Genomic DNA, 15,226 nt, shown 5'->3' on the forward strand with positions numbered 1-15,226 from the left:
ATTCTTCTCCAAGGAGAACTTTTACTAGTAACTGCTGCTCTTCATTCACTTCAGTATTTAATTAGCCTTCACTGCTCTGAAGCTCTTCACACCCAACCTAGCCAAGCCGTGTAAGTGTTAGCCTGAAGTTCGGACATTGAAGTAATCGCTAAAATTAACTTTGGACTTCTCTGTGGATTTTTTAATCCATGTTCCATTGGCATGGATCACTGCAATATACAAGCATGAATAAAATGCATTAAGTTCCAGCTTGCTTTTTAGAAGTTGTCACTGAGTACGCAGTGGAAGCAGAAAGCACAGCAGTGCATTCTCTGCTACACACCTTCTCCAAGTAGTCCTCGCTGAAAGAGGCTCTTTACCTGTGCTGCACCTGCAGGAGCACGCACGAGATCTCTGATCAGATCCCACTGGGAGCACTGTCCCAGCCACAGGATTCTGATGACTGAAGCCTCTCTCTTGAGCTGCATCTGACCTGAATATCAGGGTGCTGGTGGGGAGGCTCATTCACTGGAACTGGCCTTTGGGTCAGTCCCGAGCAGACCTCCAGACTGCTGAGTGGGCTCCGGTGACCAGGCACATGGGACACACGGAGCAGAGCATTTTCCTCCATGCTGTGCCTTCCTAAAGCAGAAATACAAGATGACCTTAAACTACAATGACCCAGCGTAATAAGAACATCAGAGAGGACTTTGGGGAATTAACGCTCACTGACATTCTTAGGCCCACCAGGTCATGCAAAATATGAATTCCCATGACCATGTTGCTAATATTCATGAAACCATGCAGATTAGAGAAGGTCCTAGTAGTTGAAAAGAAGGATATTCAAGAAAGTGAGACGTGAGGAAAGGATAACATGAGAAAACATGATGCTTTCCCCTATATTACACCTGTTTGGGGCCTGAAAGAAAGATTAGATTCTCCTCTGATCACCCCTATTGGGATTTTCTGGGTCCTCTTCATCCAGTTTTGCCTCTGTGCGTGGCCTCACCGTGAGGGAGAGGTGATGAAAAGGGGAGAGACAACTCGCCACAACCAAGTAATCCTTTTGCCGATTGCCCTCTGGCCGGGAACTCAGTCACCCAACTACAGGGAATTCTATCTGTTCTGCGCCTTTAGTTTAAAAGGAGTTGCCATCCTGTCTCATTTCCCCTTTGAAGTTCTATTCCAATGGATGGCAAATTCTAGCAATGACTTAAGAATCATTTGGGCCTGGATGGGAGGGAAGGCCAGGGTGATGGGTGCTGGGGCTCGGTCTCCCTGACTGGAAGCATCTCGGACCACTCTTTCTGGGTAAGTACTGCGTTTTCTCTGCCCTTTTGCATCTGAGGGAAACAACTGTTAAGGTAACCTTAACCTCCAGTTCACTGAGAGTCACAAACCCTGCCTCTGTGTGTAGGCATCTACACATGTTCTAGCAAAATAAACCAGGAATTCGTTTTCATAAAACACTTAGTGATTGGTTACTTCGGAGATTGAGGACATAAGAAAGAAAACTTAGACAAACTGCTTTCCTTTTAAATGCCATTTCCATAAAATGCATTTTTAAATGTAATTCATTAGGTGTCAAAGCACGGAAGAAAAATGGAAAAACGTTTGAGAAGACTTAAAATAGAAGAAACTGGAAACCATGATTCCTTTATAAACCTGCTTTAAGTCTGTTGGGAATTTGCATGGAAATAATTCATATTTTGATTGTACTTGTCAAAGTCTTTGCTCTATATATGCCATTCTTCCTTGCAAGATTTTCAGATTATTATTATTCATATCTATTACATATTCCTAAAATCTGGAGAAAAGTAGTAATGTTGTAAAGGCGGTATGGTTATTACAGTTGCTGTTTGTACGTAATGGAAGTTTTGATATTTACACAAGCAACAGGGCTAAGCAAATGTAAATTTCACATTTGCTCACCACCAGCTCTCTCCCATCTCCCATGAATAAATGAAATGGAACTCTAATAATACAAGCACAGTATCTGCACAATGAAATCTATTTACCTAAAATATAGCCCATACACACACACACACACACACACACACACACACACACGCCTAAACAGAAATCAGAGAACCGTGCCCTCAGACAGGCACAGACACAAATGATTATTCTCACTTGACAGACCAACTGTACCGTTCTTTCCTTGTATTTCACTCCAGCCCCAGCGGCTGGATCAGGAAAGAGACACTTGATAGCTGCTGTTTCCGTGGTTGAAATATTTGTGAAGTTACTGCATAATCTGAAAGCAGAAGCTAATAAATTATAGGGTGCTAATTGGAACTGGAGTGGAGCTGTCAATCACGTTACCCTAAACACAGAGAGACCCTCATAACCTAAAAAGGCAAGGCAGCCTTCAGGAACAGTTGTTTCCAGCCTTGACCTCCACTCCGGCGGAAACATCACGTCCAGGCAGAGTGGCCACTGGTAGAGTCAGCGGACCTGATGCTGCTGATCAAAGCTCACTTCAAGAAGACACACAAATTCTCTTGCAGGGGGAAGGAGTAAACTGTTTTACTGAAGAATTAATGTGTAGAGAAGTATATTGCTTAGAGAAATATATCTTGAACATTGCCCTTTATTTGGAATTTTTCACTTAAAAAAAAGTTTAACTCATTAAGAAAAAAATCTAAAGTTCCCCACAATGTAGTGTCATGGCCGCTTCAAACTGCAGTATTTCTATGAGTTTCCAATGTATTCTTATGAAATTAAGCTCATCTAAAAAATAGGATGTCTAAACTCCCTCTACCTTACTGGAATTCACGTATTTCCCCTAGAAAATCAGTGGCAGCAAATTTCCTGATCCTTTGTTTTGTTCTTAGGATCTCCTAATAAGCTCTCATCCTGCTAACTCCCAATGTCTCAAAATGGTCCCGGTGATTTTGCTCAAACTATCCTCAACTGTCATCATTATTTCCTATCAAAACAGCATAAATGAATCAATACATAAAATCACAACATAAGAGAAATTTAGGTTAAATTTCAACTAAACTTTGCAAATAAAATTAAGGAATTAAACTGTTCTGATTCCTAATCAATATTTGCACGAGTCTAATGATCTAGTTACCAATTAGAAATTTTACCAACATTTATTTTCAGAGTACATACTTTAGTCTCTACATGTATTTACAACCACTAAAATATTCAAGTAACCTTATAATTTGGAACATTCTTTAGAATACTTCAAATAAAAATAGTTTTCACTTAGGAAAAGCAAACCAAGTGGCTTAAAATTCTATACACACACTTACTCAAAAAATATTATAATTGATGGGAATGTCACAAGCTTATTTCTTTTCCTGCCAATTCTCATTACTAGAGCCTTGCCCTTATTTTTGGCAACTAGGTTATTGGCCCTGTGCCAGTAATGGTATTATTATGAAATGGGATGGAAAACAAAACACAAAATATTTTTTATCATTGGTGTTTACTTTTATGAGATACAATCCTATTTCTTTTTTCTTCTTCCAGTGCATTTTACCCAATGTGTAATCTATCCCAGAAAACAATTGGATATTTTTCCCTCCGGTATCATATGATTTTTGTTTCATTGTACCTGCTTCTATATCGAATTTTCTGATGTCTCTGGAAGCACTACCTAAAAGTTCTGTATTATTAGTAGCATCCCACCTTGCTTTGTGGAGTGTGAAATCTCCTTTTTATTTCAGACAGTTTCTCCTTCACATCCAGAAATTAAGAGAAGGGCACCTACAGGCAGATTTTGATGATGATGATGATGATGATGATGATGATATATATATATATATATATATATATATATATATATATATATATATATAGAGAGAGAGAGAGAGAGAGAGAGAGAGAGAGAGAGAGAGAACTGAGCTCATGATACTTGTTTTTCCTTGTTTAAAGACTTCTAAAAACACATTTTCACTCAGAGTTTTTTAAAGCAGTAAGAAAAGGACCTAGGGTAGTGTCAGACTTATACTCTGAGGGAAACCATAATGAAGTTGTATTTAATTAGAATTGGTGAGAAGAACCATCAGTGGGGACCCAGTGAAGGATAGACTTTAGCTAGGACTTACTTTAATACCTGGCTCCATAAACTCCACTCTGCCAGAGGCAGGGGTGATGCTTCAGGTCTCTGGATACCTGAAGCAATTCAGACCCTGTGTCCAATTGTCTGAAATGTCTGGGGGCGGGATTCCCTCCTTCTCCAGGGTGCAGTCACTAGGGTAAGTGGCCATAGTTCCCTGTGGGGTGTCATTACAGTATATACTATTATGATGGCCTAGCGTTCTTCTCCTAGGATCTGTCCACTTCTTCAGTCAATGGGCTATAAATTTGAAAATTGGCTCAGATCTAGGATCTGAGCAAGAACCACAATTTTTATTATTGGAGTGACCACATCAGCCTCCTACTCCTCCATTTTTACCTTTTGCTGATTGTAGATGTTAAATTGCCGATCTGTTTTGATCCTAGGGACAACATGCTTTATTAACCATCTGCATAACTCTCTTTGGTCAACCCCATTGGCTGTCTCTCTTCATCATTACATGGCTGGGGGTCCCCTGGCTTCTAGTAGTCAAGTGTAGCCGTGTGGCCTGTCAGGGCTGCCTCATATCCGTGGATGTTAAGCCCAGATCTGGGATGGCCTCTCCTACCATCAGCTCTGGCCAGCGGAGCAGACCATCACTGAGCACCAGGAAGAATAAAGTTACTACTCACTAAGATGGAAAAGACTGCAGGAGAAGGATTCATTTTGAGAGGCAGGGTGGCAATCAGAGGCTCAGTTGGGACCTGTTAGTTTTGAGATGATTGCTAGAGATCTAAGGAGAGAGCTGAGTATGCAGTTGTAGAGGGATCAAGGAGATGTGTTCAGGCTGAAAAGTTGTCAATATTTAGATGAGGCTGAGACTACCTCTGGGACTACCTCAGCCAGAGGTGTATTTAAACAAAGAGGACATTCAAGGACTGAGGCCAGAGTCACTCCCATGTTTAGACAGTAGGGAGTGGAGGACAAACCTGCCAAGAAAACTAAGACGGAGGGGTTTAAGAAGTAGTAGGAAAATCAAGAGAGTGGAATTCTAGAAGCCAAGTGAACAAAGTGAAGACTGAAACTATGAACTGTGTTGGATATCATTCATAAGGTAACCATATGTCCCAGTTTGCCTAGGATAGTCCCAGTTTACGTCACACAGTTCATAATTCCTTTTAAGCCTACAACAGCCTGTATGATCTGACCTCCAGTACCGTTCTCCCCTCCCTCACTTCACTCCTGCCTTGGTGCTGCTCCTTATGCAGGCCAAGCCTGTTTCCACCTCAGGGAGGGCTTTTGAACTTGACTTTTCCTCTACTACATGTTCTTATGACCCATTCTTTTACTTATTTGAGGTTTTTCCTAAGTATTTTATATATGTATGTATATGTATGTATGTATGTATATATATGTATATATATATATATATATATATATATATATATATATATATATATTGACTTTAGAGAGAGGAAGGGAGAGGGAGAGAGAGACAGAAACATCAATGATGAGAGAAAATCACTGATCAGCTGTCTCCCACACAGCCACACACTGGGAATCAAGCCCATAAACCAGGCATGTGCCCTGACTGAGAATCGAACTGTGACCCTCTGGTTCATAGGTTGATGCCCAACCATTGTGCAACACTGGCCAGGCCCTAAGTATTTCTTAATCAGAGTAGTCTTCCCTGGCTACCCAACATAAAATAATAACTACCCTCATTCTCTCTCTGGCTATACCTTGTTCTTTTATTCATATTTCTATTAGCATTCAGCATCCTTTGTCATGTAATATATACAATATTTGTCTTATATATTTTTGCTTGTGTTGCATTTATTATGTCTTCTCCATCAACTAGAAAGCCAGAAAGTAACATCCATCAAGGTAGACACTTCGTTTATTGCTCTATTTCTAGTGCCAATAACAATCCTTTCTGCATATTAAGCAATCAAAGAATGCTTATTGGATGAGTGAAAGAATGAATGAATGGGTAGATTTATGAGGGAGAAGTAAACTACAGCTTATCCAATCTAAGGGACTTTTTTCAGCCATTAGAAACACTAACAAATAATTTTTAATGATAAGGGGGAAAGTATATGCTATCATGTTAAATAAAAATACTAGATACAACTACTCCTGCTATGAAAATAAACAAAAAAAGCTGGAAGAAAATATTCTGAAATATTTACAATAGAGTTTGGGTGGTATATTTTGTCCCCTTGATTCTTCTGGTTGTAAAGAAGCCTGTAAGGATTGTGATAGGTCATCTGACTGGGACACAGAATAGCCCTGACCAACTGCAAAACAAAGTTTCCTTTACCAAGAAGAGAAGGTCAAAGAGAAGTCTATGGCACCTTAAAATTTATCCCATATCCATAAAAGCCATTATGAAAATAAAAGGTGAGTTTGAGATGGAAAAATTGACAATGATAAAATAATTTTTTGCCTCTTTTATCATATATTCACCACCATTTCAAGGGCTTCCAGAATTTCAGGCCCCACCTAAGTCTGATCTGAAGCTCAAAGCAGTGCCCCAACTTCTATAATTTGCCTGCGTAGGTCTTGGGAGATAACTCAGCATCAAAATAATCTTCTTGAGTCCCCCTTGGCTTCAGATCAATTTTCTGGCATCCCTCATGAGTTACAAGTGAGGACTTAATTGGAAAAGGATGATGAGAAAATCAGCCAATTAATCCACTAAACATGAATATCTACTTTGGCTTAGAGAAGATATAGAGCAGTGGCTCTCAACCTGTGGGTCGCGACCCCTTTGGGGGTCGAATGACCCTTCCACAGGGGTCGCCTAAGACCATCGGAAAACACATATATAATTACATATTGTTTTTGTGATTAATCACTATGCTTTAATTATGTTCAACTTGTAACAATGAAAATACATCCTGGATATCAGATATTTACATGACGATTCATAACAGTAGCAAGATTACAGTTATGAAGTAGCAACGGAAATAATTTTATGGTTGGGGGGTCACCACAACATGAGGAACTGTATTAAAGGGTCGCTGCATTAGGAAGGTTGAGAACCACTGATATAGAGGTTTAAAAAACACCACCCTATCTTGGGAAAGCTTAAGTAGGTAAGCTATATAGAAATAGGACAGGTTTACAAGGGGTTACTGCCAAATGAGATGTACTGACAAGAAAGGCCACAGCAATTCTGAGAAAGGAAGAGAAGGGAGTTATAAACAAGCCTTTCCAAAAAATTGGCATATGAGCTGATCCTAAAGGATGAGTGGGATTTAGATAAACAAAGAAGAATGGGTGAGGAGAGTCTAACAGGCCAGGAAAAACCAGTCTGGATAGGCAACATAGAGTGTACCTGGGGCCAGGGACAGGCTGTTTTCTCAAGGATGTTTCCAGTAAAGTGTTTTCATCAGAATAATATCAACATTCTGTTCGATTGGCCGTGTTAAATCATGAACAATATTTTTCATTTTCAACTTGCATACTTTTCCATTTATTTATTTTTAATTGAACTGATTGGTTAATAAAATTATATAGGTCTCAGGTATACAATTCTATAATAAATCAGCTGTATATTGTATTGTGTGTTCACCACCCCAAGTCAAGTCTCCTCCCATCACCATTTATCCCCCTATCCCTTCTTATGGATTATTACTTCTCTTTGAACAATTTTAAATGAATATTAGATTTATTGACCGGCTTTTATATTGTTTTGTTTTCATTTACCTATTGTAGTTTCTGCCTTTGGAAGTCATTATTTCCCACAGATCTAATATGCCTAGGTCATATTTTTCGGTTAAAAAAATCATCAGTAAGATTTTATACTTCTGTTAAATTTTAATGAGAAATACATTTTAATAAGTGCCATTTTGAGCCACTGACAATTTTTCCTCTTACTTACAAAATCTAACTTTTACAGAATTAACTTACATAGTTCTTAATAATACCGGCCATTTGTATTTTATCAGTTACTATTATCCATAATAAATTTTATCTGTGAGAGACCTTAGCCATTGCCTATTTTATTTTGCATTAAATATTTTTACCAATTTAATTCATTATAAATTATAAAAAAGACTACTAATTTGCACTTACATATTAGATGAAACATGATATTTTATGGGATCTTCTCCTCAGATATTCTATACATTTCTTTACTGTCCAAATCATGATGCATACATATTACACTGAAAATCCAATTCTTCTATATGTTTCTGATTCCATTGTATTTTTCAAAATAAAAGTCCATTGCACTGGCAGAGCACAAGTCCTGGTTGTAAGCAATGAAAACTGACCCTGGTTGATTTAACATTTAGTAAAAGGACATGGGGATTTACTGATAGAATCCCAGACTGGGGGTTATGGAGCCTGGAGCAATGGCTAGAAGCAAACAGCAGAGCCGGTCAGTCTGGTTACCCCAGCTGCCAGAGGCACCAGGCTCTAGACCTGCTCTGCCAACCCTCCTGGCCCTGGACACGGCAGTTGTGCCAGACCAACAGCAGTTGCCACTATCCCCAGGAAAGACTCACCGTGAGCCCTGTTTCTTTGCATCCTCAGCTCTCAATTAGGGGCCTGTGAGTGTGTCTGAGTGGTGGGGGCCAGGTCACATGCCTGCCTTTCTGCTCAAGAGATCCTGGAGGAGCAAATGAAACATAGCTCCCACCCCGGGATGAAGGTGGCGGAACCCCCTAACTCAGGAAGCAGTGTCAGCTACTGGGCTCTCACAAACAATGATAAATGCCCATTAGAGGGTCAGAAGATCAGAGAATACATTCTGCCTTGTTCAGCGGAACAACAGATGTGACCCCAAATCCTGGGCCATTCCTTGGAGGCTGTTCACCACAGAGCACAGAGAACACATTGACTTCCTTGTGTTCCTCACCATCAGCCAATCATCGGCGAAGGCCAGTTTAAAAATGAACTAAGTTATCCAAGGTGGAAGGGGATACGTGATCCTCTTCCACTGTAGGTTTTAGCAAATGTTCCTCTCTGAATCTAGCGAACATTCTGTAGACTGCAACTGAGTAAGACCCAGAAAGCTTTCCTTAGCATTGCTTTTAGAGCAGTTGAGACTTCAGTTTAAATAGGTAGCTGTAATAATTAATAATAATAATAATAATGATAGGCTTTAAATCAGAGTGTTTCACCGAAGAATATTTTAAATAGTTCTCATTTAGGTATTTATTATTTCATGTAGTTGCTAAAGAAATCACAGAGCTTGAATGTGCATTGTATACTCATTTATATTTAATTTTAAGGACAATTTTATGTTAAACATAATCTTAAGTACTGTATATATAAAATAGATATGGCAAATAAAAACAATCTTTATATTAGCTAATTTCCATGACAACATGTCAGGCACAGAGCGATTTTTATACAACCCAATGCTAAGCTTTAGGATTTAGACATCTTCATGGTCCTATTTTCATTATTTCAAAACCTCCAAAATATTTCAGAATAGTCATTAGAGACAATATGTTATTATAGCAATAGCATCCCAAGTGATTTCTTATGTCATAGATGCTGGTTCCTTTGGAACATGTAGAGTTATTTAGGCATTTCCTCAGTCCCTTTTGGGATAATCTGTAGTTCAGCTGGGCCCCTGAGCATGCTTCTCACACCTCCTTCAGATCTTTGAACATATCTGTTTCATCTCTAACCATCTGACCAAGATGTTTCTGTTATAGTCCAGACTGAAGGGTGGGCAATGGTCTAAGTGACCTCAAGGGTAAGGGAGAGCAGTTGTCCTACCAGACTCATGAGTCGTCCTTTGCTTTCCAAATGCTCAGTGGTTCACCTCAGAATCTTGTTGAAGTTAAACAGTTGTATGGGGATTGTCAGAACTGAAACCAAGTGGCTCTCAGAACCAAGATTAGAATCCAGGAACTTTCCAGTGTTAATTCAGAGTCATAGACCACCTCAACATCTGTCATTCTACCAGGGTTTCCTTTCAGTAACTACTTAATGGCAGTGTTTATCTCAACTCTGCATTTCCCAAACCGAGTTATTAATCAGACCCATCTCCATGTCCACTGTGAGTGAGACAGGCATAGTTCAGGCCCTCAGGCTTGCCAGGAGGGCAGTAAGCCACTTGTTTTTCTTGGCAGATACCTTTGTCTGCATGTGGTTCCTGCTCTTCTTTCCTCAGACCACAAGATTCAGATTCCTTGGAGCCTAGAGGACCCTCAGAAGGATCTTCACCTTGGCTGCAGTCTGTAGCAAGTACCATATAGTTTAACCCTTCTTGGTTCTTAGTTTCCATTAAAGCAATTGGCACACTGTCATCCAAATTCACACAGACCATGTTGCCATCTTCATCTGTGAAAAAAAAATAAAGTAATTCCAGCATGTATTTGATTTCCTTTATTTGTATACAGGCAGATGAGAACTATTACACCAACCTTATACATTGGTTCAGCAAACATTTATAGGTGGATCACTAAGGGAACACAAAGATAACAAGATATGCTCCCTGTCCTTGAGGCTTATGCAGGCTAGCAGGGGAGTAGCTCTACCTTAGGGGGTGATGTGTGCCATAATGAAAGAACACATAACGTGTGGGAGAGCCCTCAGCTGATTAACTCTGCTAGAACAGGTGGAGCAGGTCATGGTCTTTATGATAGAAATTAAGAAGTCATGGCCCCTTTTGTCTAAAGTGCTTACCCTTCCATCCTGCCACTCCAGCTAATCTACCTTTAAGGATGTATTCCGTAAGATCACGTAATTTAATCACTTATTAAGATAATACGATGTATGGGATGCCTACTATGTGCCAGGCTCGGTTCTAGGTACTGATGGCACAGCAGGGAATGAAACAAACTTCTTTGTTCTTCAGGGTTTACATTCTAACTGGGGGAGACAGACATAAATTAGCAGACAAATAAATGTATGTCCAGTGGTAATAAGCACTATGAAGGAAAATTAGGTGGAAAACGGAGCAAGAAAGTAATGGTGGGAGAGGGCTGTTTATTCTTTTTAATCTTTATTATTGAAAGTATTACATGTGTCTCCCCCCCCCCCATTGACCTCTCCCAACCTGCCCCAACCCTTCGCCCCTCCCGCCCCCCAGGCCTTCACCACCCTATTGTCTGTGTCCATGGGTTAGGCATATATGCATACAAGTTAATTGGTTGATCTCTTCCCACCCACCCAACCTCCCTTGCTTTCCCTCTGAGGTTTGGCAGTCTGCAAAGTCCTCTTTCATGAGGCAAAATTCTAGTAGAGACCTGAATTAAGAGAGAATTTGCCATATGGCTATTTTAGGAAGAAGATTCAAGGGAGAGAGAACAGTAAGAACCAGGGTGTGGCCAGAGGAACGGCGAGGCAGCAAATGTGGCTGGCCCTCCTGCGCCATCCCCCAGGGACAAAAAGCATATAAAACCACTAACAGTAATTGGCAAATTTAAAACTAGCATGCTTCTGCCTTCAAAAGGCTGATGGGAAATGGACACTGGCCTGGCAAGTTATGATGGCAGGATGGAGGTAGAAGGAAAATGACACGATACATGTTATTAACAATAAAAATTGTTGTTACCTATGTATCAGGCACGATTCAAAGCTATTTACAGTACATAGAGTAACATATTCTTCTATTAAGTAAATACAAGTATTAGCTCCATTGAGGAGATGCAGAAATTGAAGCACAGAGGGGTTAAATAATTTGCCCAGAGTCACACAGCTGCAATTGGAGCCCAGACTGTCTGGCTCAAGTCTGTGTCCTCTTATTCATCTTCCCCCAGGGAAAGGTGAAGTTGCTGTGGTGTGTGAAGAGGGCCCACGTGGGTGGGCAGAGGGCCCTACAGGAATCCTGGGGAAGCACAGGCTCAGACTGTGTGTCTGATGTCAGGTGGCAGCAGAAAAATGAACAGCCAGAGGGTCACTGAGCTTCTTCGCAGTTTTGCTCTTATGATTATTTCTTTCTCTACTTAAAGGCTGACCTTCTTACACAAAAAAGTTTAAGAACTCGTGTTGAAACCTAATAGCAGAGCTTCGGAAACATTTCACAACATTCTAGGACTCAGTGGTCGGCAAACTCATTAGTCAACAGAGACAAATATCAACAGTACAATGATCGAAATTTCTTTTGAGAGCCAAATGTTTTAAACTCAAATTATATAGGTAGGGACATTGTTATTAACTTAATTAGGGTACTCCTAAGGCTTAGGAAGAGCCACACTCAAGGGGCCAAAGAGCCGCATGTGGCTCGCGAGCCGCAGTTTGCCAACCACAGTTCTAGGTAATCAAAAAGATAAATACATAATACAAGATAAATACACACAGGCATATTGTGGGAACTGTTATTTATCAATACTTTCCAATCACTGTACATTAGTACCTGGATTAAAAAAATTATGATCAGAAATATTATTGTTATTTCATACAGTATATTTGAAAAATCAGGACTATTTCAGTAGCTGGATGATGGTCCTTCCTTTCTCCTCCCCATCCTTCCGGTGTGACAGCATTCAAATGCACGGTGAGACCTGCTGGCTGCAACCTCTGCACTTAGTCCTGGTGTACATCCAGGTTGGGTTTATTTGCAATGAATTTAAACTGAAATGTAAGAAAATGTCAAAGGACTAAGGGAAGCATATTGTATCTATTTTTTCCCATTGGACTTTAATGGATCTATTTACCAAGTTCTACACCTGGCACAAACCTTATTTTATTGTAGAGCATAAGACCACTGTTCCTATTCTCTATTATGTGCTCTCTTTTTTTTCAGACCCTGATGATGAACAGGATGGCCAAGCTGGAGGCTCACAGGCTTTTTGGCATCATCTCATGTCTTCTTTACCATTCAAACATCATCACAGCTTATTGCAAACCACATGAATAGCTGAACAGTGTTGTAAAATATCTTCCCCGCAGAAATAACTATCAGATGCCCGGTTTGATTAGTGCTTAAGTGCTGAATATCTATGGAAGGATCTAAATGTTATGATTATTACCAATATGCACTAATTGCCATTAAGAAATTTATAAAATTAATTTGCTATATATAATAATACCCATAGACAAATTAGGCTGTTCCTAAATGGCTTAAAGAAATTAGGCTAAAGAAAAGTTTGGAATTTCAACAAAAAACTTAAATCTACAATATAAGTCCGGCAACTCACTGCCATACTTTTATCCCATTAAATAGCATATCGGGAAACTTTCTAATAAAATGTGATTTTAATTTTTTGCCTATTGTTGAGTTATTTGTAAAAAAACCCTTTTATATAAGGCAAATAAATGCTTTATACAAATTCTGGCACCATCTGTCAAAGAAAAACCATTAGCTAACTATGTCGTTGGTTCGTGATACTTAGAGCAGCAATATTTAGTAACTTGACCCTGGCAAGCTCTCAGCAATCAGTACATCTTATTGCATAAGGAGACGTGCAGAGGGAGGGAGGGTGGGTAGATCTTTATTTATTTTTGTTTATAAACTATTGAATAGAAAGCCTGCAGGTCAAACCTTAAAACACAGAGACGGCATGTACTCAGCAACCCTCCCTTTAAGAGGGAAATATTAAAATAAAGACTTCCAAGTAAAACAGGGTATTCACAGACCAGACATATGCCGGCTGACTGGCTATGTTTAGCACAGCACAGGAGCATTTAGATTTGTTTCCTTTATTACTTCTGGGACTGATGAGGTGATGTTTACACAAATGTTTGGATGAAGTCACTGGGATATTTTTACTAGATGCCCAGATACGTTACTTCTCTCTCTATTCCCTCCCCACCCCATTAGGTCAGTAGGACCATGGGATAGGCATGATATTATTGCTCCCTATAGTCCTAAAACCCTTTATTTTTTCACAAAAAAAGTCCTTCCATGGCTTTCTTATCTTCTCATATGTATCTGACAATTACAATGAAGACAGCCATCACTCTGCTTTGCTAAATATGCAAAGCAGCAAACTCTCAGGAAACACATTCTCTTTTTGTTAAAGGTAATTAAGTTTAGGTTCACCTTGAAAGGAAAGTTCCATGACTTTACAAATAAGCAAACCCTGCCTTTTTACTCCGTTTCTTCTCTCTTCGTGGCCACTTTTGTTCAGTCACATCTCAATTATCCAAATGTTTAGTGATTTCCACTTTCCTTACTATTCCTTATCTTCAGGAATTGCATGCATTGTAAACAACAATTCTGTGGCACAGAATTGCTTGTTTCTGTCTAAATTATCCAAGTTTGGTTATATTCCCGGTTAAACTCCTCCTGCATCATTATTCTGCATATCTATGTCTGTTTCTCTGTGTTTTTTAACACTATTTAGAATTTCAATGCGGTCTGCCAAAAGTTGGCACCTAAATCACTTTGACGTAGTAACATCGGTGTATCTTGTCGAGTAGGTCACAAGTGGATAACAAAGTGGGGAGAGCGTGCGGACAGCTCCCTGACCCCAGCCCTGTCTCTGCGAAGTCTGAGCACAGGCTCTAGGATGGAGCCAGAGTCCAGCCCCACCCCGGCAGCATGACCATTTTAACCTTGTTCAGTCTACAAGGGAGAAAAAGCAGAACATTTTGACAAAGAATCAAACTTACCATCGAAGCCCTCGTTTATGACTCCACCAGGGTCTGCTTCTTCTCTGCATTGAGAAATACTGTTTAAGGAAATTTTTCTGAATAACTGAAGCTGGTCTTGAATTTTATGGAAAGTAGGTCTTTGGTCAGGTTCCTGAGCCCAGCACTGGGTCATTAAATTCCACCTGGATATGTAGGTAAAGACATGAAAGTGAATGGTGATTGGAAGTCATTAGGCAATCCTTACTGATAACATAACCCAGGTAGGGAATTTTAGAAGAAAGAGAATTTGAGTTACTGCCAGTTTTCCATAATTAATATAAATGAACCAGAACAAAGTGTTTGGTTTCTTTTTAATAGTAGTCTGCAATGTTACTATCTTTATTAGCTACCACCGTTTTATCAAGCTGACATTATTTTAACACTTAGTAATCCAGATAGATAGATAGATAGATAGATAGATAGATAGATAGATAGATAGATGATAGATGGAAAATGCTCACTTAACTCATAAAGAAACCTAGAGCTATAAAAATTATTGAATATTAAAAAGACTTTACATTCAGACCTTAATATCTAAAACAAAATCTAAGATTACTCCAAGCCACACAGATATTTAGTGGTATAACCAGAGGTAGAAACCAGATTAGATTCTAATGGCTTTACTCTTCATTACACTGTCAGGTTAATTAACAGATTCGGTTTCCCCAGACATAAATAGCTGGT

At 39.5% G+C, this 15,226-nt stretch overlaps 1 protein-coding gene across 5 annotated transcripts in view; it reads right to left on the minus strand.

Annotated features, from left to right (window-relative positions):
* Positions 1-9,207: 9,207 nt before the first annotated feature.
* Positions 9,208-15,226, minus strand: part of ROS1 (ROS proto-oncogene 1, receptor tyrosine kinase) — a 119,209-nt gene continuing 113,190 nt past the window's right edge. For all 5 annotated transcript variants that reach the window (XM_059700148.1, XM_059700149.1, XM_059700152.1 and 2 more), the window contains 2 exons: positions 14,522-14,685; positions 9,208-10,303 (listed from right to left, as the gene is read on the minus strand). In XM_059700148.1, coding sequence (XP_059556131.1) covers positions 9,993-10,303; positions 14,522-14,685 — 475 coding nt within the window. In that variant the 3' untranslated portion in view covers positions 9,208-9,992. The remainder of the gene's footprint in view (positions 10,304-14,521; positions 14,686-15,226) is intronic.

This window comes from Myotis daubentonii, chromosome 6, assembly GCF_963259705.1.
Source record: "Myotis daubentonii chromosome 6, mMyoDau2.1, whole genome shotgun sequence".
NCBI classification, from domain to species: domain Eukaryota; kingdom Metazoa; phylum Chordata; class Mammalia; order Chiroptera; family Vespertilionidae; genus Myotis; species Myotis daubentonii.